General features: G+C 32.3%; 2 protein-coding genes and 1 long non-coding RNA gene across 3 annotated transcripts; 1 reads left to right on the top strand and 2 right to left on the bottom strand.

The window, feature by feature from the left end:
• Positions 1 to 3,326: 3,326 nt before the first annotated feature.
• On the top strand, positions 3,327 to 10,289 carry LOC109804844 (uncharacterized). Its single transcript, XR_014431750.1, has 2 exons — positions 3,327 to 3,478; positions 6,678 to 10,289. It is a non-coding gene; the product is annotated as an uncharacterized LOC109804844 (long non-coding RNA).
• LOC109804843 (protein TOM THREE HOMOLOG 1) lies at positions 3,895 to 10,106 on the bottom strand. Its single transcript, XM_020366724.3, has 11 exons — positions 9,942 to 10,106; positions 9,780 to 9,870; positions 9,600 to 9,652; positions 9,406 to 9,498; positions 9,240 to 9,311; positions 6,394 to 6,466; positions 6,250 to 6,295; positions 5,480 to 5,543; positions 5,322 to 5,375; positions 5,163 to 5,240; positions 3,895 to 4,394 (listed from the first exon to the last, which is right to left on the bottom strand). Exons 1-11 carry the CDS (start codon positions 10,104 to 10,106, stop codon positions 4,302 to 4,304), a joined length of 882 nt encoding a protein of 293 aa, XP_020222313.1. The 3' UTR covers positions 3,895 to 4,301.
• A 2,110-nt stretch (positions 10,290 to 12,399) lies between the features above and the next one.
• Positions 12,400 to 20,635, bottom strand: SWC2 (DNA binding protein SWC2). The gene is made up of 10 exons (XM_020366722.3): positions 20,360 to 20,635; positions 20,229 to 20,278; positions 19,878 to 20,118; positions 19,034 to 19,109; positions 18,815 to 18,934; positions 18,630 to 18,698; positions 16,181 to 16,223; positions 14,544 to 14,609; positions 12,953 to 13,150; positions 12,400 to 12,868 (listed from the first exon to the last, which is right to left on the bottom strand). The coding sequence occupies exons 1-9, from the start codon at positions 20,564 to 20,566 to the stop codon at positions 12,961 to 12,963; spliced, it is 1,062 nt and encodes a 353-aa protein (XP_020222311.1). The 5' UTR covers positions 20,567 to 20,635; the 3' UTR covers positions 12,400 to 12,868; positions 12,953 to 12,960.
• Positions 20,636 to 22,477: the final 1,842 nt, after the last annotated feature.

Here is a 22,477-nt window from a genome sequence, read left to right as displayed (position 1 = left end):
TATTAACTTCCTTTAAAGATTGTCTTTTTTTTTTTTATCGTGTAATTCTTTTGAAATAAAGAGTTCTTGATACAAGATATATATTGTGATATCGTAACTTTTAATTATCTCTCCACTATAAATTACATGGTTGGAGTATTGAATAGGCATTAGTATGCTATTATTACATAAGTCCATTAGCATGCTAATTTGATTGGTGTAATTTGATCTTTATATGCATTGACTTAGGATAATGTATATATATTATGTATGTTGAGACATTGATGTTGAGGATAATGTAGAGGAGAGGGGGTTGTTTGAAAGTTGAGGATCTCATATAGAAAATTTCGTTTTGAAATTCTAGGAAGCCAATTGTTAAAAACCCTCATTGAGTAGGTGTAAAACTCTTGGAGTGGATTTTATTGAGTCTCTCTAGGTTCTTAATCAATGTAGAGTAAAGTATAAAACTGAGAGTTACCACCCTTAACTGATTATCGAAAAGGTTGTGTGATTTCTTATAGATAATTAGTGGACTAATTTCATATGTAACTTGGTAATGCATGTCAAGGTTGTGGTATGTCTATACCTAACTATACTAGTCTTGATGGTAGAAACAAATTTTCTTAATGTAAGTAGCCACACTCAAGAAATCAAAGGTAGGAATTAGAGGTAGGGATTGGTATCCCAATTTCGTTGTTGATCTAATGGGTGCATGAGGCATGAAAATGATCAGATTGGTTCAGTAGTGTTAAGCCACATATTGCTCAAGTGCATTGGGAGATCTTCGTAGGTGCATGTATGATAATGCATTAGTTGTTGAGTGTGCATATAATGTGGTGTGAGTTGTTGTTGTTCATATGCATTGGATAAGTATATTGTTGTGTTATATGATTGTGATGAGTGTTTGATTACTTGGGTGTTTTAGCTTTTAAACATGACAATTGTTATGGGATGTGAATCCTGTGGTGTGTTTGCTTGGTTAGCATGGTGATGTTGAGTATAGATGTTTTATTCCTATACTTGCTTTCTTTTTGAAATTTAACTTATCTTTGCATATTTTCCATGTGGTGTGGACTACAATAATCATGATTTTTTATGGGAGTAACATAGGATTATCAGGAGCAAGCTCTTGGAGCGATTGTGGGGCCACACCGTTAATGATGTAGTTAATGATTATTTTTGGATGATTTGTATAATTTGTACTTGATCGGCACTTAGATCATATATTTAACTCTTGCTAGATGATTATAATTGTATTATTTATATTTATGTAGTTATTTTTACACGTATATACATGTTATATTATACATATCTAGATATTTATGAATGATTTTGAAAAATATATATTTTTTTACTGCTAATTAATAATTCAACGAAGCATAACAGTCATAATGAGTTGTTACAGATATCACTTTCAATTTTAGCTTACTTTTTTGTATATAAACAATCCAAATTTGTAGTGTAATTAATAAATGAGTTGTTTTCTTTTAGATGGGTTATGCTAATTTTTAATTTTTAATTTATTGCGCCAAACAAATGAAATAATTTTAACTCCACACTTCTCACCCCATTTTTGTGGATACTATGGATACTAAAATAAAGCTAAGCTATAATATAACCATTTTATATGAACACCTCACCACGAAACATGAATCATTATCTTTGGGTGATCTCAACTCTAGACTCCAACCCTCTGGTTACATGGTACTCATACATATAAACTAGTATTTAGTTTTTGAAAAAAATTATATAGTTATACCAAATTAGTCTTTAAAATAAAATGAAAAAAAAAACAAATAAATTTCTAAAAAAGATACAGTATGCCAATCAATTAGTTAAAAATTAAGAAAAATGTGATTTAAGTAATAATATTTTTTCTGGTAATCATATTATCTATACAAGTATTCACTTGTTTTTGCTAATGATTATCAAAAAATCTGGTTGACAATTTTTAGTAGGATCTTCCTTTTTAATTATATTTTTTTCATACACAAAACTCAAAATCAAATTTTTTTTTTTAAGAGAATCAAATCTAATACTAGTTGAACTAACAACGTGTTAATATTTAAATAATAATATTAACATATATTTAAAAGTAAAATCAGAATAAATAATTAATTTTAAGGATTTAGATAAAATAATTAGAAATCTTAAAAGGTTTGATTTTAAGAACTAATGTCGCAACGCATTACACGTCTAGAAATCAGAATGACAGGAGAAACATTATAAAAAGCAACTTCGTTCTTGATGTTCTCGTGTTTTTTTAACTTTCAATTTCAATAATGCGATACTCTTTTAGAAATCAAAATAAAATAATGACTAAAATTTAGTGCTCTTATAATATTAAATTCATAATTTTAATATTTTTATTATTAATTTTGTAATTTTAGTCTTTTATTGAATGTTTATTTATTGATCATTAAAATTGTAATGTTAATCATGATCTAACATTAAGTAAATAAGATAAAAATTAATATTTAATAGACTTAAATAAATTTTAAATTTTTTAAAGTTAAGGTAAATTTATTTATAGTCTCACAAATTTAAAACTATTTTTTTAATCCTATAATTTTAAAAACCCTTATTTTAATCCTTCATGTTATTAATAAGATATTTAAAAGTAACATATTAAAATAATTATATAACATCAATTAGATTTAATGTGATGATTCCACTATCAAGAATACTAGTATATAAATTTTATGCAACAACATTTGACAGATTTCTTAACAAAATTTAAGTATAAAGATTAAAATAAAATTTTTAAAAATTACAAGGACTAAAAAAAATCAATTTTAGATTTGAGGAATTAAAAACAAATTTACCTTAAATTTGAAAGAATAAAAACATATTTAAGCTTATTTAATAATATTTGAACTAAAATTAAACTCTTAATTCTCATTTTTATCGCCTAGAAATAGTGAAATGAATGAAAATAGGATAAAAATGAGAACTAAAGATACAATTTAATCTAAATATTATCAAATATCAATTATCGTATCATCTATTTAATGATAGATCATGATGAATGTTTTAATTTTAACAATTAAGAAATGCAGATATAGTAAAAGACTAAAATTGTAAATTTTATAAAATTAAATGACTAAAATTATAGAATTAAAAGTTAAGGAATCAAAATAATAAATTTGATATTATAGAAATATCAAAACAATAAAACCTAAAATAATACTCGTTTACTTAAAGGAGAAACAATTTTTTAAACGCATCCACGGAAATTGTTCTTGATGTTCCCTTTTTTTTTTTTTTTTCTCTTCAATAATTCAAACCTACCATTCTTCTAGTGAACGAAGTCAAACCAAACAATCAAATACTGACCGGCTGGTATTTGATACTTATACTGCTTGCAGATGAAACAATAGGCTAAAGTAGCAAATCCACAACGGAGTCCTCATCATCAAGCAAGATCCTCAATTAAGCCCACCCCAAAAACCAGGGTCTTGATTAATGGCAACATCGAATTCCACTAAATATGCCCCAGGTATGAATTCTTTGTTCATGTAAGGTTATTGCAAGCATGCTTTTGTTTTCTGGATTTGTTGATAATCTTGCTGATGTGGAGTGTTCATCATGGTTTATCGAAGGAACAATTAACATAGGAAAATTTCGTTGTGCATTGCCACCGATAAACTTTAAGGATAACCAAAAACACGGCTTGTAAAGAGCTATGTTGATATTGTATTCAAACACGGCTGGAAGTGAACGTTTCAAAAAGGAAATTTTCATTACACTTGGTCGCGGTTAATATTTTTAGGGACAACCAGATACATGTGTGAAATTCAAAGCTTGAATAGTATAGATCTGCTAAAATAGAAATTTAATTTAGTCGATGTCGAAGTCACAGAAGAAATGAAAGTAGGGATATGTAAAAAAGAATTCAATAAATTAGCAGGAACGTGACTGAAAATAAACAGTACACATTTCACCAACTTGTAGCAGTTACAGGGCTTAAAAACTCTATTATACAATATATATGTGTATATATATCAGTGTCCTTTTCTCCCAAAAAAGGTTGCTCGTGTTGAATTGCTGAAACTGAAACAGCAACCACATTTTCTTAGAGACAATGCAAATATCACTTATATAACACAGCCCAACACGTTTGACAATCCATAAAATGTCACGTTTCGAAACCTACAAACTTTAGGAGAACTTTAAAACCATGATATCAGCTTTGTGACTCAACAGAAGGAAGACTGACTTTTCTGTCCACTAGAAATTATCCTTGGGGTGCGAGAAACATCAAAGAAAGCAAAGAATCACCAAGGAAATCCTGACTAAACTTTTTCCATATGCTAAGCTTTTCAGCGAATTGGGTGATATTGTGTGATACCACGCTTGGGTGGCAGCTTCCTCAAAATGAAAAGGACCAAAGTAGAAGGCAATATTTCCACCAACTGCAGCAAAAAATGTAAAAAAGATAAGAGAAGTGACCTAGGTAAAGTAGAACAAGCCACCTTTTTTGATGACTTACCCTTTAGATCAAAATATAGGCTTGTTTGTGTAAATTTTTCCGGAAGTATTTCAAGGAGAGAACAATGAAATAAGTTTTTCTATAGCTAAAATTAACTTATACATAAGTTTAAAATAAAATTTTGGAAAAGTTAATAAAAGAAAGCTCCTACAAATTAACTTATAGAAAAACTTATTTCATTTTTCCTTTCCAATAACAATGTGGGGAATATTGCAATTATTAGTATCTAAAACAGCAGTTCAGTTCCTTTTAAATTGAAATCAGAAAATTAAATAGCCTTTCTCCCGTGAGAAAAATTTCCACTAGAGGTTGAAAAGTTGCTCAAGATATATCCCCACAATATGAATTGGAGGATTTGAAACTTATAATCCAATTTATCAATTCCCTTACTTCTACTGTTTCAAGTAAAAGTAGTCTTACTAAAAATGAAGACTAAACTCAAATGATGAGCCAAAAATAAAAGATAAACTTATGTAGGTTCATAAAACTAACGCACAGAATTTAACAGAGTCAAACAATATTCAGGCAGGGAATACGTAGGAGCTTTTAACACTAATCTCAAACCAAATTAACTATACAAACCCTAAATAGACCTAAAATTTAAATGATATAACTTGAACAGCACAACAATGAGCAACAGTGGGGAATATGGCAAGAAAGTACCACAACGAAGAAATACAAACAAACTCACCAGGTAATATATAAAATTCAGAATGGGATGGTCCAGGACATCAAGATCAGCGGCTTTATCAAACGCATTAAAGCACATCTGACAGAATAAAATGACCAAACTTAATTGAAGAACCATTCAACAGGAATCATCGGGGTGTTTTGAGAAAAAGAGACTAACCATAACACATCTGATAAGGAAACATGAAAAGCATATGGTAGTCACATAGCCAACCTGCATTAGTAAGATCAGGTAGATTAACTCTGGGTAAAAGGAAGGGGAATGAGGAGAAGACCAGATAAGTATTAAAAAATTTCACTGTAAAACAGAATACAGACCTCTTGCAGCTTCTTACGTCGACCTTTGGATTCAACTGGAAAGCGTTGCAGCATCAAGAATAGTCTGTCATATCACAGACAAAATAGAAATACATAAAATGGATAAGGAAATGATAGGATACCAAAAAGATACACACAATGACTTAAAATGGTTAAAAAAATATCAAGTATATAGATAAAGATAAAAATATGGTAGTTTAAAATGGTTGGGAGAGACATTCTTTTGGCTAATTGCATGGTAGTATGTGAAATGCATATCCAAAGGAGAGAAGAGAGAGAATATAGAGAATGTTTAATTGAGAGAATAGGGAGTATGAGAGTCTTACTCTTCATGTTGTGTATGCTAATATATAATATAGGAGTAGGCTAAACAATTACAATGAACTATTTACATATCCAATGAAGTGATTTACAACTCCACCTTCACCCTAACATCAGCTTATGATGTTACATTTTAGCTGGCTATTGAGCATTGGGACAATACAAGTTTCATAGAAAAAAGGGTCTGAATACAGACAAAAACGAAACAACAAAATATATGTGTAAGGCACCCATATATTTAAACTATTTGAATTTTATCAGTTCAGAAAGGTGGCATATATTTGAAGAACCCCATTGGCACCATTAAATTTTTTATCTTATTTTTTCTCTTCTGAGTTCAGACAAGGCAGAATTCCAAACTTAGTGTTATTCTTAAACCCGGATGCACTAATTTCATCTCATAATCCAAATTACAACAGATGCAGTTGAAAATTGAAACCGATAATCACCTCCCACCGTATAGAAGAAAGCCAAGGGCTGCAAACAAAGAGACCCCTACATATATGCACAGCAAAACATAATAAAAGTCAGGATCAATAAAATCTGATAGTTAACCTCTCATAAAAAGAAAAAGGAGTCTCAAACATATAAACCTGCAAAGAACATCTTAGATAGGATGACTAGCACGCTGATAGGTTTCCACCATAATATCAACCATAAAGTAATCTGAAACACATGTAAACAAGTTTACTGTTAGAATGGCATGACAGAGATTGAGAGATCTGAAAAAATATTATTGATAGCTGAACTGAGATGTACAGCAGATTCCTACTTAAAGACAACTATAGTTGAAGACACTAAATATTTTCTTATCTATTTTGTTAGAAAATATTTTATATTATCTTAGAACATATTTCCTGATTATTTACTTTATTAGGTTGTTAGCCATATTGTCGGTAGACTTGGGCTTGTACTAGTGCTACTAGTACATGACTTGACTATTATTAGTATAAACAAGACTACTAGACTAAGGTATTGGAACACATTATATCTGTCAATCAGTTTATTACTATTAATCTGTCTTTCTCTTTTCCTTCTTCTCTAACCATGATTCTATGACTATATAACTTGATATCAGAGCGGTAATTTCTCTGTATTTTGCCCATCTATGAAAAAAAAAACTAACAGACTTTGCTATAGAACACATTTCAAGGCTAGGGAAGCCTCTAGTTGCAACCGTTTGAAGTTTTCAGTGGACAGCAAGGAGTTGTCAACAGGCATCAAGTGAAGGGCTGGTGAAAGTATGGGTGACTAATGGTTAAGAGCAGCATTTTGGTGTGGGTGGGGGGCGGGGGTGTGGAATCTATAGGGACTAGGAAGATGCAGGTGCTTCTGGAAATGTGGTGGCCTCTGGTGACTCAGTTCCAACACAGACAAGTGCAAATAACAGTCAGTCAGGTGTAATTGTTGCCATTAAAATCATGACTTCCCCTGCTTCTTCACAATAAAAGTGAAGGAAAAGGTAATAGAGAAAATATCAAAGACTGAATGGCTGGAGAAGAGAAGGCTACACCATCTCAGTTGCTGGAAAACAGCCAGACAAGAGATGGGTCTGCAGAGAAGAGAAAGAGAGGAGGCTGTATGTTTGGCTGGATAGGGGATGAGGAATATGGTTTTTTCTTTTAGGTTTCACTGTGTAAAAATTAAGAAAAGCCCCCAAACAACATTGAATCTGGGGAAAAATTGGTTTTTTCAAAACCCATCATCATTTTAGCGGAGCTATATCACAGACAGCAATTTGTGAAAATGACCCAGGACAGTTGATCATAGTGGTCAACTGTTGCTCCACACCAATACCAATCTATAGGCGAATAATAACTATGAGCCCCACAATAATTCCTCAGGGTTCTAGATTAGAAAAGAGCCACTATCACATATATTGGGCAATAAATGATAAAAAAAAAGTTGGAGCATCAATTAGTACGTGAATTCATGGAGGTGAAGCAATAATTTTCCTACATCGGGAGGCTTACACCAATGGTAGACTTCAATTCCAAACCAATTTACCTTGGTATTGCACAACGTACATACTGTACACATCCAAGAGTTAGAGTCTCAAAACTCTTCTTTTTTTTGTTGGAAAATGATAATAGTTTTAGACTTTTAGTTGATTAGTAAAGAAAAAACTAAAATTGATTTCTGGAGAAAAGCTTTGAGCCAAGGGGATTTTAATTCACACGACATAAAATAGAGCATATGGAATGCATGTTCAATACAGTGGCAGTCATGTTTTTGATACCAACATTGTGGATTTGGATCATAACATTCACAAGTTAAACGTTCTATGTATCATAGGTCAATCTTACAAAGTGATGGAGAGACTGAGGGGGTATCACATAGGATTCAAGCTAGGTTGATTTAACAGGGAAATACTTTAAGCATGATTGTAACTGCAAGGTGCCTAGTAACCTCAAAGGAAAATTACTAGGCAGCTACAAAATTCCCAATGCTGTATTCTAGTGAATGTTAGGCAGTTAAGAATCAACAAAACCAATGCCAAGAACCTAAGCTGTCTAGATGGTTTCACTTATTAGGTGGCTCCACCCTGTCCTTATTTTTTTTGCAGGGGTGGGGGATTTTTTTTAATAGTTTGCACCAGAAGGAGCAGGTTAATCGACCCAACAATTGCGTTGTGACTTGTGAGGTCAAAACAAGTCAGTTCAGGGTGATCTGACCTGTTTTAGAACATTATAGAGATTGGAACTTCAACAGAGAAGCCCCTGATGTCCTATACCCACATGGATCAGATGGAAAGAGACCCATAAGTGGTGGTCACTGCTGGTTGTACACGATGGCCAAAGCCGATCTTAGTCTAGAACCCAGAGAGTCATGCTCACCAGCCTAGCCATTGTACCCACCAGTATTGCCAGTGAATCTGCTATAGAGAAGTTTCTTTCCGGTGGCAACCTTCTAGATTGAATCAGAATTCAGAAGGATTGATTTCTTCAATCATGACAATTAAAAACTGCCATAATCTTTTATAACCTCCAGCACAATCCCCCATTTCCGCTTGATAACTGTTCATAAAACAGATCTGATAGTGAGATTAAACACAAGCCTAAGCATTAAACAGTTTTCTGCTGGGGAAAAAGTTGGGGACTGAAGGATGGGTTTAACTTGGCATCAGATCTGACAAAGAAATAACTGCTGTTGATCTAGGAGCTCCTCTCAGAAATAGATACAGCCACAATTCTTATGCGAAGGACTATTTCTATAAAGCATTGGACGAGGAGGGACCCATCTTACACAGCTGTAGCTGTACCTTAAAAGCTTCTTTACCGTATTGAGTGACACATTGTCAATTGTAGTTTCTACATAAGCCAAGAAATGCAAATTGAAGATGGAAATAGTCCGCATGCAACATCCATGGCCTCAAACAGAAGTTGAACATACTGGGGTGATTGGTAACAACAAGTGAAATCATGAGAAAGATTTTCACCTGAATAACATAAACCACAGCATTAATCGTATAGAAGCTCGGTCTGAGACCATCGGTGGATACAGCACGTGCCTGCAAAACAAGTAAAATCAAAGTCATAATCAGGCCACCAAGACCACGCTAATTCAAAAAGAAAAACAGTACATGAAGCAAAAATTCAACTTGCCTGGTAATAAATCTCAGCCCAGAACAGCACCAACAGCGCATAAGTTGTGAAGAAAGCAAGACTAGGCATGTCAAGTAAGATATGTTGGACAATCTACACACACGAAGCTGAGCATTAGCCATGCCATCATATAACTTCATGTATGATGAAATTGTAAAAAAAAAAAAAAAAAAAATTAAATAAGTCATTCCTACATCTGGCTGTAACTTCTGCACATCACGACGGAAGACGAAAACAAAACACCGAACTGCAAAACCAGAAAGCAAGAGCATTAAAAAACGTCAATCATCAAACAAATACAAAGAGATTCATAATTATTTTTCCATTATAAAAAAATTAAAAAAAAAATAAAAAAGGATTAGAATGATACAAACCCCCATTAACCAAGAAATTGAGAAAGTGAAAGACCTTCTGCGTGGTCCAACCATATTCCGGCACTCTCAATTGTATCCGCACTAATTGAACCTAAGATTATAATTAAAATAATTAAATAAAAGAAATAGGAAACCCTAACGGAACTTGAAATCTGAAGCTACCAGAGCGACGGCGGCGACGACTCCGTAGAGGATGGCGAGGAGGTGGAAGATGCGATCCTGCCAAAGCGGAGAGTGGTTGATGTCCCGCCACCAGTTGGAGGATTCCGTTAAGTCAAGGGCGGCCACGGCCGCCGCCGCCATCGCCGGCACGCCTCTCGCCACCATGGAATCGGATAATGAATGGTTCGAGGAGCCTTCGTTCGATCTTCTTCTTCTATCGATAAAGAAAGAAAGAGAAGCAAATTTAATCTAATAACTATTATTATTGTTTGTTGTTATCGTTTTCTAACAAATATTCAAATGTTTTCTAAAACAATTTACGATTTATTTATTTATTATTGTTGCTCTTGTGTTGGGTTGCGGCTTTTATTTTGTGGCCGGCGATTGCCAAATAATTTGGGATTCAGACACAAGAGAAGAGAGAGAGAGAGAGAGCAGTAACGGAAATCCAAACGGGGTGCTTGCTACACGTAATATTCATTTAACTTGCCTTAAAAAAGTTCTTCACACAAAAAGATCTTTCTTCATTCAATTTTTTTTAATACCTGATTACTTTTATAAATTTCATTTTTACGCTTATACTTGTTACATAGTTCTAAATACACTTTTTTTTTTTTAGTAAAAGAAATTTATTAATACTTAAGTACTAAAAGTACTTAGAAATACAAAAATAATTATCACATTTTAACAAGTAATAAATAAGAAATATCAATAAACTCAATCAAGTCTAATAAAATATAAATCAATTACAAAAATAAGTTTCAGGTGAGTTTTGTCATTAATCGAAAGAGTATGAAAAGTCTTTTATCAATTTTTTTAGTCAAACTCAAGAGAAATACATAAGAACGTCCTGTATCACTTTATTGGAGTCAAGAACACTTATCTATCAGTTCTAAATACACTTGCAATCAATTTTGAACTCAATCAATTCTTTAGAATATGTGAACGTTTACCAGATTATATTGATCGATACTATAATGTAATTTTGGATCATCTATGCTAATCTAAACACGTATTTAGCTTTAATTTAAGGAATTGGATTTTTAATCAACAAATAATAGAATGAATGGTGTATGATATTTAAATAATTGTTGAGTTTAAATAGTGTAATTGAAAGATCAAAGTGTAAATATAGTTTGTATTTATTTATTTGATGGACCATGGCAACTCATATTTGCATGTGTCACGTGGTCCCTATAATATATTTAAAAGAATTAGTAGTTGTGTCCTTTGATTCGCGTTGGCGCCTTTCTGGCTGTTCAGCTTTTCCACGGAACTATGGAAAAGGGATTTAATTCTTACTAACTTGATCTTATGCCCTTTGTCAAAGACATTCCTCTGGGCCCTTTGATCATATTGTAACCTTCATGTAAATTATTCGTTAATTTAATTCCACATAAATTGATTGATTGAAATTTATATATACAAGAGTCTTATAACTAATTTACTCAATGAAAAAAGCTGCATAATTTAATTATTAATATTTTTTTTTAATAATTTGAACCGATTGAAAAATACCCTTAACTTATATACAGTTTTGAAATTAATCATCTTTTTCTTTTCAATTAAATTTTCTCATGTGTTTAATTATTTAAAAGTTGTGTATCTATATTTTTAATCTATCATATGACTTTAAAAATCTTTTAATCTTATTAGTCATTTATAATTATAGAATCTAAACTGCTCCCCTCACTTGACGTATATAATAATTCTTACTATTTATAAATATAAATATATTAATTTTCAGTTATTCGATAATGAAATCATTTTAGTATACAAAAGATATATTTGATATAGAATCAAAGATATCTAAAATCAATTTTATTGCATTCAAAACTGACTGAAATCACAATTATAACATATTTGACTATTAACATAATTGATTTCAAGATATGAAAATTCACATCATTTAAAAACAACTATTAATATTTTTTTTCATAAAATAAATCAATTCTAAAATTTTATCTATCAAAACTTATAATTATGCATTCAAAATCAATTTTGAACTTTGATAACAAGTTTCCAAACAATAATTAATATAATAATCAACCTCATTTTTTATCATCTAAACAAAAATCACATTACTTTTTATTCAAATTCACTAAAAATCAATTTGACAAATTTACATAAATTCTAAATCAATTATATTATCGCATATCCAAGAAATTTCATTATCCGACAAATGTGATTACTCCAAACATTTTTATTGAAATCTCTTGCATTTAAATAAAATCAGAATTAAATTTAAGCATAACTATCATTAGTGACTAATTACAAGTGCCCCCGTTTGCACACTAAATTAGGTATAGAATTGGAGCTCGAAACTAGAATTAGAATTGAACCTTGGAGTCGTAATTAATTATCATATTTGCATGTCTTATTAGAATTGGAATCCTCACAAAAAACTGCAAGATATCTTAGGTCAAGGATGGTTAAGAAAAGCTCTACAATATAGTAATGATGATTCCAAAATTAAAACCTTCGACATTGTAGGTAAATTTCTCCTGGAGTTACAGTTTATAATCCCTGAGACAAATGTCAGGTTTAAAAAATTTGATGCATTTGACAAATTAAGCCCAACATTCACATGAAGGCATTCATGGCCGAACCCTAACAGATGACTAACTAAACTTCTAACAAACCCAAACAGATGACAAACCCAAAGATATACAAAATATACAACTAAACTTCTAAGAAATTGTAATATAAATATTTGACATATCATGTTTCTTTCTATAGTGAGACAAATTTAAATAAGAGACCATTTTTTCTAAATAAATGCATACCAAGCTCCAAGACAGGAGACCAACATTTCCTTGAAAGCACTAAAACGGAGCTCAAATACTCGGTTTCTTATATTATCTCAACCTGAAGTCCAAAACATGGACATGATGTAGTACAACCATAACATCTTTCACTATTAGCCACTGAAATTAACAACATACTTCATTATTACAAGAGATTGGATAATAAAACATTATTTTAAAACTGAATGAGAAGAAAACAATTACCAAGGGAGCTAGTCAGAATCTTCATCCTCAAAAACAGGAATTCTACGAAAGCGAGCTAAGGCCCGAACATCAGGATTGACATTTTTATGTGGCATTACCGATCTCTTTTGCTTAATTGAAAAACCACATCCAGAAACTGAATCATATAAGCCTCCCATGTTCATGTCCTTTCTAGAGTTAGCACTTTCTTTTAGAAAGCTGCAAAACAATCCCCCATTGATATCAATTAAAACCAATTAGTATGCAATCACTTCATTACCTGCTCTCAACAATATATTCAAAGCATATCACAAATGTAAGAACATGTAATTTGTCACTCATCTTACGGTTAGCTAGGATGGTATATGGTCCCAAATTTTACTTGATTAAAAATGCATTTCTATTATAAAGCCAAAACCCGCTGTCATAAACCAACTTCTCCAAAAGCTTAAGCTTACACGAATGTTTACATATCTAGCACACCCTCTTATGCAGGAGCCCTTTCAGCTTGATGCGTAGACAAAGTCCAACCAACCCAATTCAACCAATCTTTAGTTGAAATTTAACCCTTTTTTTTTTAAAAGAAAGATGATAACAAAATCAAACTCTACACAACATAATCAGAGAATTTATAATACCATGTCATAAAATAACTCTCAAATCATGTGAGGAGCCATTTATGATTTTTATATCAAACACCCACCTTTGGCTTTTTCACATTAAGTATGTCATGGACTTCAAGATTAATCATTAATGAAAAGAAAAATATTAAATAAAATAAACATAAGAACAAATTGATAACAGTGGAGCATCAATTTGTCAATCATAAACTCCCCTCTTAAGATGACATACCTGCACTGTACCTACCTATTGGTTTGCACTTTCATGCTAAATTATTCTACTTTTCAGTCAAAATAAATTTTATACATTAAAATAAAACTTTCATCCCTTAACTAGGCATATTTGCGTTTTACTCTCTACATGAAATGAAAAGGCCGACAATTTGGTTCCTACATAAAAAATGTTTACAATCTGGTCCTATTATTTGCTGAACTTATAACAGTAGCAGAATTTTCCTTCAAATGTGGATAAAAAAAAAAAGGTGTCAAATGTAGAGACTAAAACGGACTGAAAAATAAATAAATAAATTTGTCAAGTATACTAGTATAGGGACCAAATTTAAGACTATCTGGAAACATTTTTGTATGTAACAACTAAACTGTAGGGTTTTTTCATGTAAAGAACAAGGAATAAAACAAAAACAACGTCAAGTTCAGAGAAAAAAAAATTAATCTAAATAATTTTATATTATAGCAACTTCAACAACAAACATTTCACACGGGTAGAACTGGTCCAGTCGTCCAGAAATCACCTTCTCTGGAATATTAGACCAAATCATTCATTGAAAAAAAAGAGAGAGAGAGAGAGAGAGATTAGCTTCAATTCTCAAAAATATATTTGTTTGGTCAAATCTTTTGGTAAAATTCTTATTTTGTTAAAATAATTAAAAAAAAAACTGAAATATATGATGTTAAAAAAAATTAAAAAGGAAAAATGTGACAAACACTATCCCAAATAGAGAAATACTATTTGCAAACCAGAATACTCATACCGTTCTCGAATTACTTTAAAAGCTTCTTTTGTAGCATATGGCAGACCAGTCTTTGGATCACGGTACCTACGTTATTCCAAAGAGAATTCCTTAGCAGTATGTGGGTATAGTGGGAACAGACTAATGAAAATCTTCCAACTGATCTATTGATAATATATGACAGTCATGACACTGGTTAAACATGATGCAATTTGAATATTCAAGAAAGAATCAACTAGTGTTTTAATAAGAAAGAAAGCATAACCTAACCTGGGCAGGAAATCAGATATGGACAGATAAGAAAATTGGAAACAAAAATGACCACAAATTCACAAGAACAAAAATATAACCTGATTTGATCACAATAAACAAACAAGAAGAAAGCATTTGACGCATAATTCATAAAGTGATAAACTGATAGTTCCATGATAGGAAAGCGTCACCAAACTTTTAAAAGACCACCATTTATCCTACAAAGACTATAAAATCTTAATCCCATAAGAAAGTAATTCACCGTAAAAGATTGGAGTCCAGAAAGTAATATAGGCTTGCACTGAGAAAAGAATATAGCTGGTGTCATAGGCTTTTGTTTTGGAGCAAAGAGTAATATTTCTTTATTATGATGAACAATAGACTTTCTAATATGCATAGAAAAATTGATAATTTGGGCACAAGAGTGATAAATGCACATGGTGAAAACCCTAGACTATGAGTGTCCTAACAGCTCTAATTAAAGGCCATGGTGAAACCATCTAGACTATGAGCATCTAGATCCACGCCTCGAAAAGCCCTCCTAATGTTCCTCCTCAAAAGGTACCTCCAAGAATTTATGCTTATAATCAAAACTAAAGGCTTACAATCAAAAGAAACTCATAAAACCTAGTAACTTTGTCTACATTAGAGTTACAATCTCCAAACCTGGATCTCCAACTTCCAATTTATACATTTTGACTTCTACTACCAATTGTCACTCTATTAAAGATAGTAGGTTGACATCCCCTCCATGGCCTCATTTAACCCTAGACATTGATATCTTCTTTTGAAAATACAACAAAACATCATGTTACTTGTTAGAGAGGAAAGACAGAAGCGATACAACCAAGGAAAGGGTTAAATTGTCCAGTGTTACATTACCTATCACGAGGAGAAAGTAAAGAAACCATGGGCAGAACAAAACATCAAAAGCAACATACTAACAGTCCAACATTGACATTATATGGTTCACCCGTGTTTTTACAACAAATACAAATTAAATGAGTAGTTATGACAAGCATCCACCGTGAATGCCTTTCTTTCTCTCTTTGGTACAAACCATTATCCATGCCTAACTTATGTTATTGCCAAATGCAACACATTTTTGTACCACAACCATATAAACTGAAAACTAATTCTAAAGCAGGATTTTCATTAGTATTTTCCCATAATATCAATTTTTAAATGACTTTAAAGTCTTCAACCTATCATACCAATTCATCTATGTAAATATCATTTGAAAATAAATCACTCACAGAGGAAACCAAAATCTAAAACAAGCCCATTAGATATAGTAAGGGAAAAATTATCAAGCATTTCCAATTTGTACACACATGCTTCTCATTCAAACTAGGTTGGAGAAGAACAAAGCGAGAACCACCAAATTGGTAACTGAGATCTTTTACCTGGCAGGCAAACCAGTAATTGGGCAAACAGGTTGTTCTGGATCTGAAAAGAAATATAAATAAAGTCATAAAAAGAAAAAGAAGACTTGTAAAATAATGTTACTTTATGTTTTGCTTGATTATAAATACAGAAAGTTAAAACACGCTCTTAATTGAAGCTTTATCTTCAGCAATAAAACAAACTAAAGAGAAAAGCATAGGCAAGTAATTCTTTATATTTTTGTTTTATTTTATTTAATTGTGTATATTTCAGATCTTCTGGATAGCTTTTTAGTTTTTACCACAAAGATTGTAAAGTAAAATCCACACAAATACCTGAATTCTAGTCAATATTCATATATGGCCATCTTTTCTACAGAATCAGGGTCTCTTGGTATGTTGCAATAATACAACAATAGCCAAGCCTGATTCCTGCTGAGTTGAGTCAGCTACATGGAATTGAGCCTGCCATTGACCTAGATCATGTTAGGATGTATAATGAAAGTTGAATAAGGATAGCTGTTAGTAAGTTAGTTCATTAGTTAGTCAGTTGGACTAGTTTGTTAGTTAAGAGATTGGTTATAAATAGGGAAAATAAGATTTGCGGAGGGCATTCTGTGAATTTGATAGTTTGTGTAATTGATAAGAAAGATCCTTTGTGAAGGGGAAACCCTTGGGGAGAATCCTATTCTCCATTTCTGTTTTGTTCTTCAATAAAGTTTGGTTTTTTTAACTCACTAAAGTTTCCATCTTATTATGGTTCTTTTGACATGCCAGATGCAAATTCCCGGAGAAAGAAGATGGAGCAGCAAATTAAGCATTAGAAAGGTGACCAGTGGGCATAGCATCCAACTTCAATCTTTGGAGTTGCATGTATCAGAAATAAAGATGATAGTAAAGGACATTGCTGTAGTTAAAAAGCAATTAGGAAGGTGGATGAGAAAACAGGGTATTGAAGAGCCCGATGATGGGGACGACGACAAATTTTGTGACAAGGGATCTCCTTGGAAGAATGAAACAAAGCCCAAGAACAAAGGCACCTCGGATTCAGAATGGGTTGATGCAGAGCAAAGAAAACAGTATATTGAGCCAGTCATTGACCTCGATAATGTTAGGATGCATAGAGTCGAATAAGGACAGACATTAGTCAATTAGTCCATTAGTTGGTTGACCTAGTTAGTTAGTTAGAAGATATCAGTTATAATTATAAATAGGGGAAATCAGATTTGGGGATGGTTTTTTATGAAATTGATAGTTTATTTAAGCAAAGGGAGAGATACTTTTGTGAAGGGGAAGCCCATGGGAAGAATTACATTCTTCATTTCTGTTCTGTTCTGCAATAAAGTCATGTTCTTGTGACTCTTCTCTATAGCTTCCATCTTAATTTTTTCTAAGTTTCTATCATATCATGTATCATATATATTCACAAAGCTGAGAACCTTAAATTGTTCTTAGTAATCTTTCAAGTATCATCACGCTGTTTTTGGCCTCCTCCTACCGATTTCTAAATTGGTGTCATCTTATCTTTAACAGCGCATCTAACCAAGGTCTGTGGAGGACATCTGCTCTCAAATCCCCGAACTATCTCCAGTGACTGTCCATCATTATCCTATATAGTCGCCATTCCACTTTTCTCCCTAATGAAGCCAACATTTTTCTGAATATAAGTCACACCAACCTTCTCCCTAGTGAATTCAATCCTTAACATATCCACATTGATATAGCAACCCATCTATTTCTTCATTCTCATTTTTGCAACCTTCATTGTTGTTCATGATTGCACTTTATTGCACAGTAATCTGATCCATACAAAAGTTGCATATCTCACTACAATTTGTTAAATCTTTCTTTATCAATGTAAGGGAATTCTAGGCACACAAAAACCTGAAACATTTCTTTACTTCATCCATCCTATTCAGATGTGATGTTTGACATCATTAATAACCCTTCTGTCATTTTTTATAAGATAGACCCTAATTATCTAAAGCACTCAATTGAAGGTAATACTACATTATCATCCTCTCCCAACCGGGATTAAAATCCACATATTTTGTCTTTTAACTACTGAATCAAAATCCACTCGTCTCCTAAAGACCAAAACATTTTCACGCAACTCCAACTCAGCATTTACTATCTTGTTAATCTAATCTGCCACTCCAAAAAGATATCATCATCAATATGTCCAGTGAGCTTTGTCCATTACACCAATAAATAATATGGGTTAAATTAAAACCTTGATGCAAGTCAGATGTTGTCATCGATAACTAAATTAAATTTAATCAGGAAAAAAACCCAACTAATTTGACAAAGTAATGTAGTGTGAAGCAATCCTATAGCAATTCTACTGGGAATTTAATTTCACTTACTGCAACATTAATGGATAAAGGAACAGAACATATAATATTCTTCAACATAAAACTAAACCAACTTTTTATTCTTATTTGAACTACCAGAGGTAAGAGGGACTCACATTGTACAGACGCTGTGGCAATATCTGAGTGAAATGAGGATCCTTTGATGAACTCTAAATAGGAAGAACCTGGAAATATTAACAGATTTTCATAAGAAAAATGACAACAAAAACCAATATTGACAAATCAAGATTGTAGGTAAAACATGGTCCAAAGACATTCATTATCCCTTAAAAACTCTTACCATCCTTTGAAATATACCGTATCTGTGGACCATTATAAACAGTTTTATGCACAATTGCTCTTCTCTTAACCTCTTCCTCTCTAGCTAAAACACGCTCCAAATTTCGCAAGTTCATAATCTCTGCAAACTCAAAATCGCAAATCGAAACAGTAAAGGATCTTTGGAAGTTCAAACAAGCAAAACATGCAATTGGTGGATGTTAAGTGTTACAATCTCGACCTGTTTGAGCAGCTTCTAAAAGCATCTCTTCTTGTGTCATTCTCTTCTCCTCACCTTCCTTTTTCCTTTTGACCGGCTGAGGCCTCCCAAAAAAAAAACAATCAGACAAGAATCACAAAAACCAGTAACGTAACAATGAAAAAAAAAACTTATTCACTGCCCCAAAGTCCAAGGTTGGAGAGAAGGTAAATAGTACTACAAGAAAATAATAAGCATTGAGCATAGGTTGTTAAGAGTAATCGGTCACTTCGGTCCCTAAAAGTGATCAGTGTTGTCATATTTTTTCAGGTAACCATATTAATGGTACGAAGTATCTATCAGCTTCACTAATGACTAAATCTTTGTCAGATAACCTGGTTGGCCATCTTTAGTGAAGTCTCCCCTTTTAATCATTTTTTTTCCATACACAATACTTGAACCTGAGATATTGCTTAAAGAGACTAAGTCTAGTATAACTCAAACCTCCACTTATGGGTGAGTGTTGTTATATTAGTCTTCCAAACTAAGAATATGTCAAAAAAATAAATAAATAACAAAGTTCCTAAAGTGTCAAATAAGCCTCTAAATTTAACTATTTATTATCATTTTATTCCCTTGATATATAATATTAGAATTTGGTCACATTTTTTTTTAGTTTTGGACCAATGTATAAGTCTATTTGTACTTTCAGGACATTTTTTTAGTTTCAATGACTAATATGACAGAGTCATCCAAATACAGGGGCTAAAATTACCATTCACTCATTGTCGTCATGATTCAATCCCAGATGAGTTAAACAGATGGCAATTACTATTTACTAAGTAAAGCACAGGCATTGAGAAAATTAAAAAGAGAAAGATTTGACCTTGGTGGTGGCTTGGAGAGCTGCACGAATGGCATCTCTCTCAGCTTGGCGAACAATGACAGAAGTCCTAGTGGACTTCCTGATCATTCTCTCCCCAATCTCATCCTGCTGTTCCTCTGCAACCTTATCAGAACTTTCCTCTTCTTTGGGAGAATTTTCCAATTTGGATAACACTTTCTTCTTTTTCTTCTTCTTGGCCAGAGTCTTCCCCGGAAATATCAGCCTCTTCTTCTTATGCATCCTTCAAAAAAAAAAAAAAAAAAACACGAGTAAAACAGCAGCAAAAATAAAAAATAAAAAAAGCAAACAAGGAAGATGCAGAAAAGGGAGGGAAAAAAAAAAAAATGAAACCTTTCATCGGCGTCAATTGTGTTAGGGTCCTCTTCCTCGGGTTCGGGCTCCTGAAGGAAGAGTGTTTATGTGTTAGGTTAAACGTGAGAGAGAGAGAAAGAGAAAAAGAGGGAATGTTAAAGGCGAAATACGTCTTGGTCGAAGTCGGAGTCGAATTCATCGGCGATCTCGGGTTCCTCTTGGTAATTATCGTCTTCTTCTTCCTCTTTGAGAGCGTCCTGGTTCCAGAACAATTCGTCTTCTTGGATTTCATCGTCGAGGAGCTTGGTCATTCTCTTGCCCCTGGTGGCTCGAGAGGCGCGGTCCAGAAACACCGCATCTTCGCTCGACATCTCCATGCTGCCGCCGGGACCTAAACTCGACTCTACCACCCGCTGCTAATATTCTTCGACTATAGAAGGAACCGGAGTAAAATTATAATAACAAATTACGTTATTTTATTGTTTTGCTTAAATTACAGTAAATAATTTGAGTTTTTCTTAAATTATAACTAAACAAATAAATAATTGAGTCTTTAGTTATGAAATGTTGTTTAATTGGGTCTTTAAATTTTTTAAAATCGTTGTAAATGGTTGTGTTTTAACGATTTAAAACAACAACAAATTAAGTTTTAAGGATTTATATTTTAGTTTAGAAATTTAATTATTTTTTAATTTAAAAGCTTATTTATAAATTTCCGATTTGTTCGGACCTCATTATTTAACTATTTAAATTGTAATGGAATGAATGAAAGGAAAGAAATGATAAAAATATATTTTATCTCATTTTATTTAAATTTTTTATTTTTAATCACTTTTAAAAACTGACAAATATATAAATCAATAAGTAAAGTATTCTTCCAACTTAATTAGAAATCTCAAATTCAAATTTTGAGTATATAATTTGATAAATATTCGAAAAGAAAGTTTTGTTATCTAATTTTGTAATAGTTATGACTAGCATATATATTGTATCAGAAGTAAAAAAATCTAAAATAATTCTCATTAAAGAGAAGTATGTGAAAACACTCTCAAATGAGTCATTGCGAGTTAGTTGACACAAATGATTCAAGATTTAATTCGAATTTGTATTCTTCGTAATATGGGTTCAACACCCCTTTGACAATCTTTAAAATTTTACTTTCGCAAACATACCAACTCAAAAAGATTTATTAGTATTAGAGGTGAAATTCTTCTAATGGATTTCTGTTAATCCTTAGTTATATAGGTAAAATCTTATATCAAATTGAACATTATTGAGTTTCGAGGATCCCTAATTCGACTAACTAAATGGGGACAATGATGGAGCTCCATTGGTGCCATAGATAAAATTCCTCTAGTTGATCTTTATTGGCCCTCAGTTGAACAAGCAGTTTTGAGAATCCCGAATTCGACTAGTAAAATTCTTCTAGTGGACTTTTGTTAACCTTTAATTGACCAAGTAAAGTCTTGAATCAAGGCAAGTACCACTGAGTTTCTCTGGTGGACTTATGTTGGTTCTCAGTTCAGTAAGTAAAATCTTAAATCAAATTGGACATCACTCAGTTTTGAGGTTCCCTAACTCGACTAGCCACTAAGTACAATGGTGAAAACCCATTGACACCAAAGGTGAAATTATTGTGAACTTTTGTTGAACCATAGTTAAAGTAAAGTCGTGGGTCAAACTTTGTACTAATGAATTTCGAGGATCTCTAGTTTGACTAACAACTAACTAGACCATGGTATTTGATATGAGAATCTCCAATATTGTCATTGACTCCTCGTCTGATGGATTTTAAAATGTCATCTTCTATCTAACATTTTTACTCAAACAAAAAAAATAAAAGAGACTCTCATACAAAATAATTCTTAATATGTTTAATTTTTCATGTGTATGTTAAAATAATGTTTAATCAATAAAAATTATATCCCACAATTACATATTAGTTCATAGTTATTACCTTTGGAACACTAATATAAAAAAATACCGGTAAATAAGAGTGGATGCGTGGTGAATAATGTTAAGTCTCATTTATACATATGTTTAGATAAGAATTATTGAACAATTCCACTCACTCCATGCACTCTTGCAATATAATTGTTCTCTTTTTTATTCAATTTTTGTGCAAATATAGCTAACCCAAAATTTATCTAACAATACCTTGATACACCTCATTTTTTGTGCAAGTATTGAGTTAGAGAGTTGAGGTTGAAGACCCATAGGATTGGATATTTAAGGAGCTAAGGAGTAGGAGAAGAGTACCTGCGCCAGGCGCAGACTACCCATGCCGG

Source organism: Cajanus cajan, chromosome 2 (genome assembly GCF_000230855.2).
Source record: "Cajanus cajan strain Asha chromosome 2, NIPB_CcT2T_4, whole genome shotgun sequence".
NCBI classification, from domain to species: Eukaryota; Viridiplantae; Streptophyta; class Magnoliopsida; order Fabales; family Fabaceae; genus Cajanus; species Cajanus cajan.
The sequence above is the reverse complement of the archived record's forward strand: the minus strand, read 5'-3'. Positions and strand labels throughout refer to the sequence as shown.

Bases quoted from the DNA above. Each gene is read 5' to 3' on its own strand.
- LOC109804843 (XM_020366724.3), bottom strand. From the start codon at position 10,106: ATGGTGGCGAGAGGCGTGCCGGCGATGGCGGCGGCGGCCGTGGCCGCC. The intron at 9,653-9,779 runs GTTTGTATCATT...CTGGTTTTGCAG, and splicing joins CAATTTCTTGGTTAATGGGG to TTCGGTGTTTTGTTTTCGTC. The intron at 5,241-5,321 runs GTTAGTCTCTTT...TTATTCTGTCAG, and splicing joins TCCTTATCAGATGTGTTATG to ATGTGCTTTAATGCGTTTGA.
- SWC2 (XM_020366722.3), bottom strand. From the start codon at position 20,566: ATGGAGATGTCGAGCGAAGATGCGGTGTTTCTGGACCGCGCCTCTCGA. The intron at 20,279-20,359 runs GTATTTCGCCTT...CTCTTCCTTCAG, and splicing joins ACTCCGACTTCGACCAAGAC to GAGCCCGAACCCGAGGAAGA. The intron at 13,151-14,543 runs GTATGAGTATTC...ATTGTTTTGCAG, and splicing joins TTTAAAGTAATTCGAGAACG to CTTTCTAAAAGAAAGTGCTA.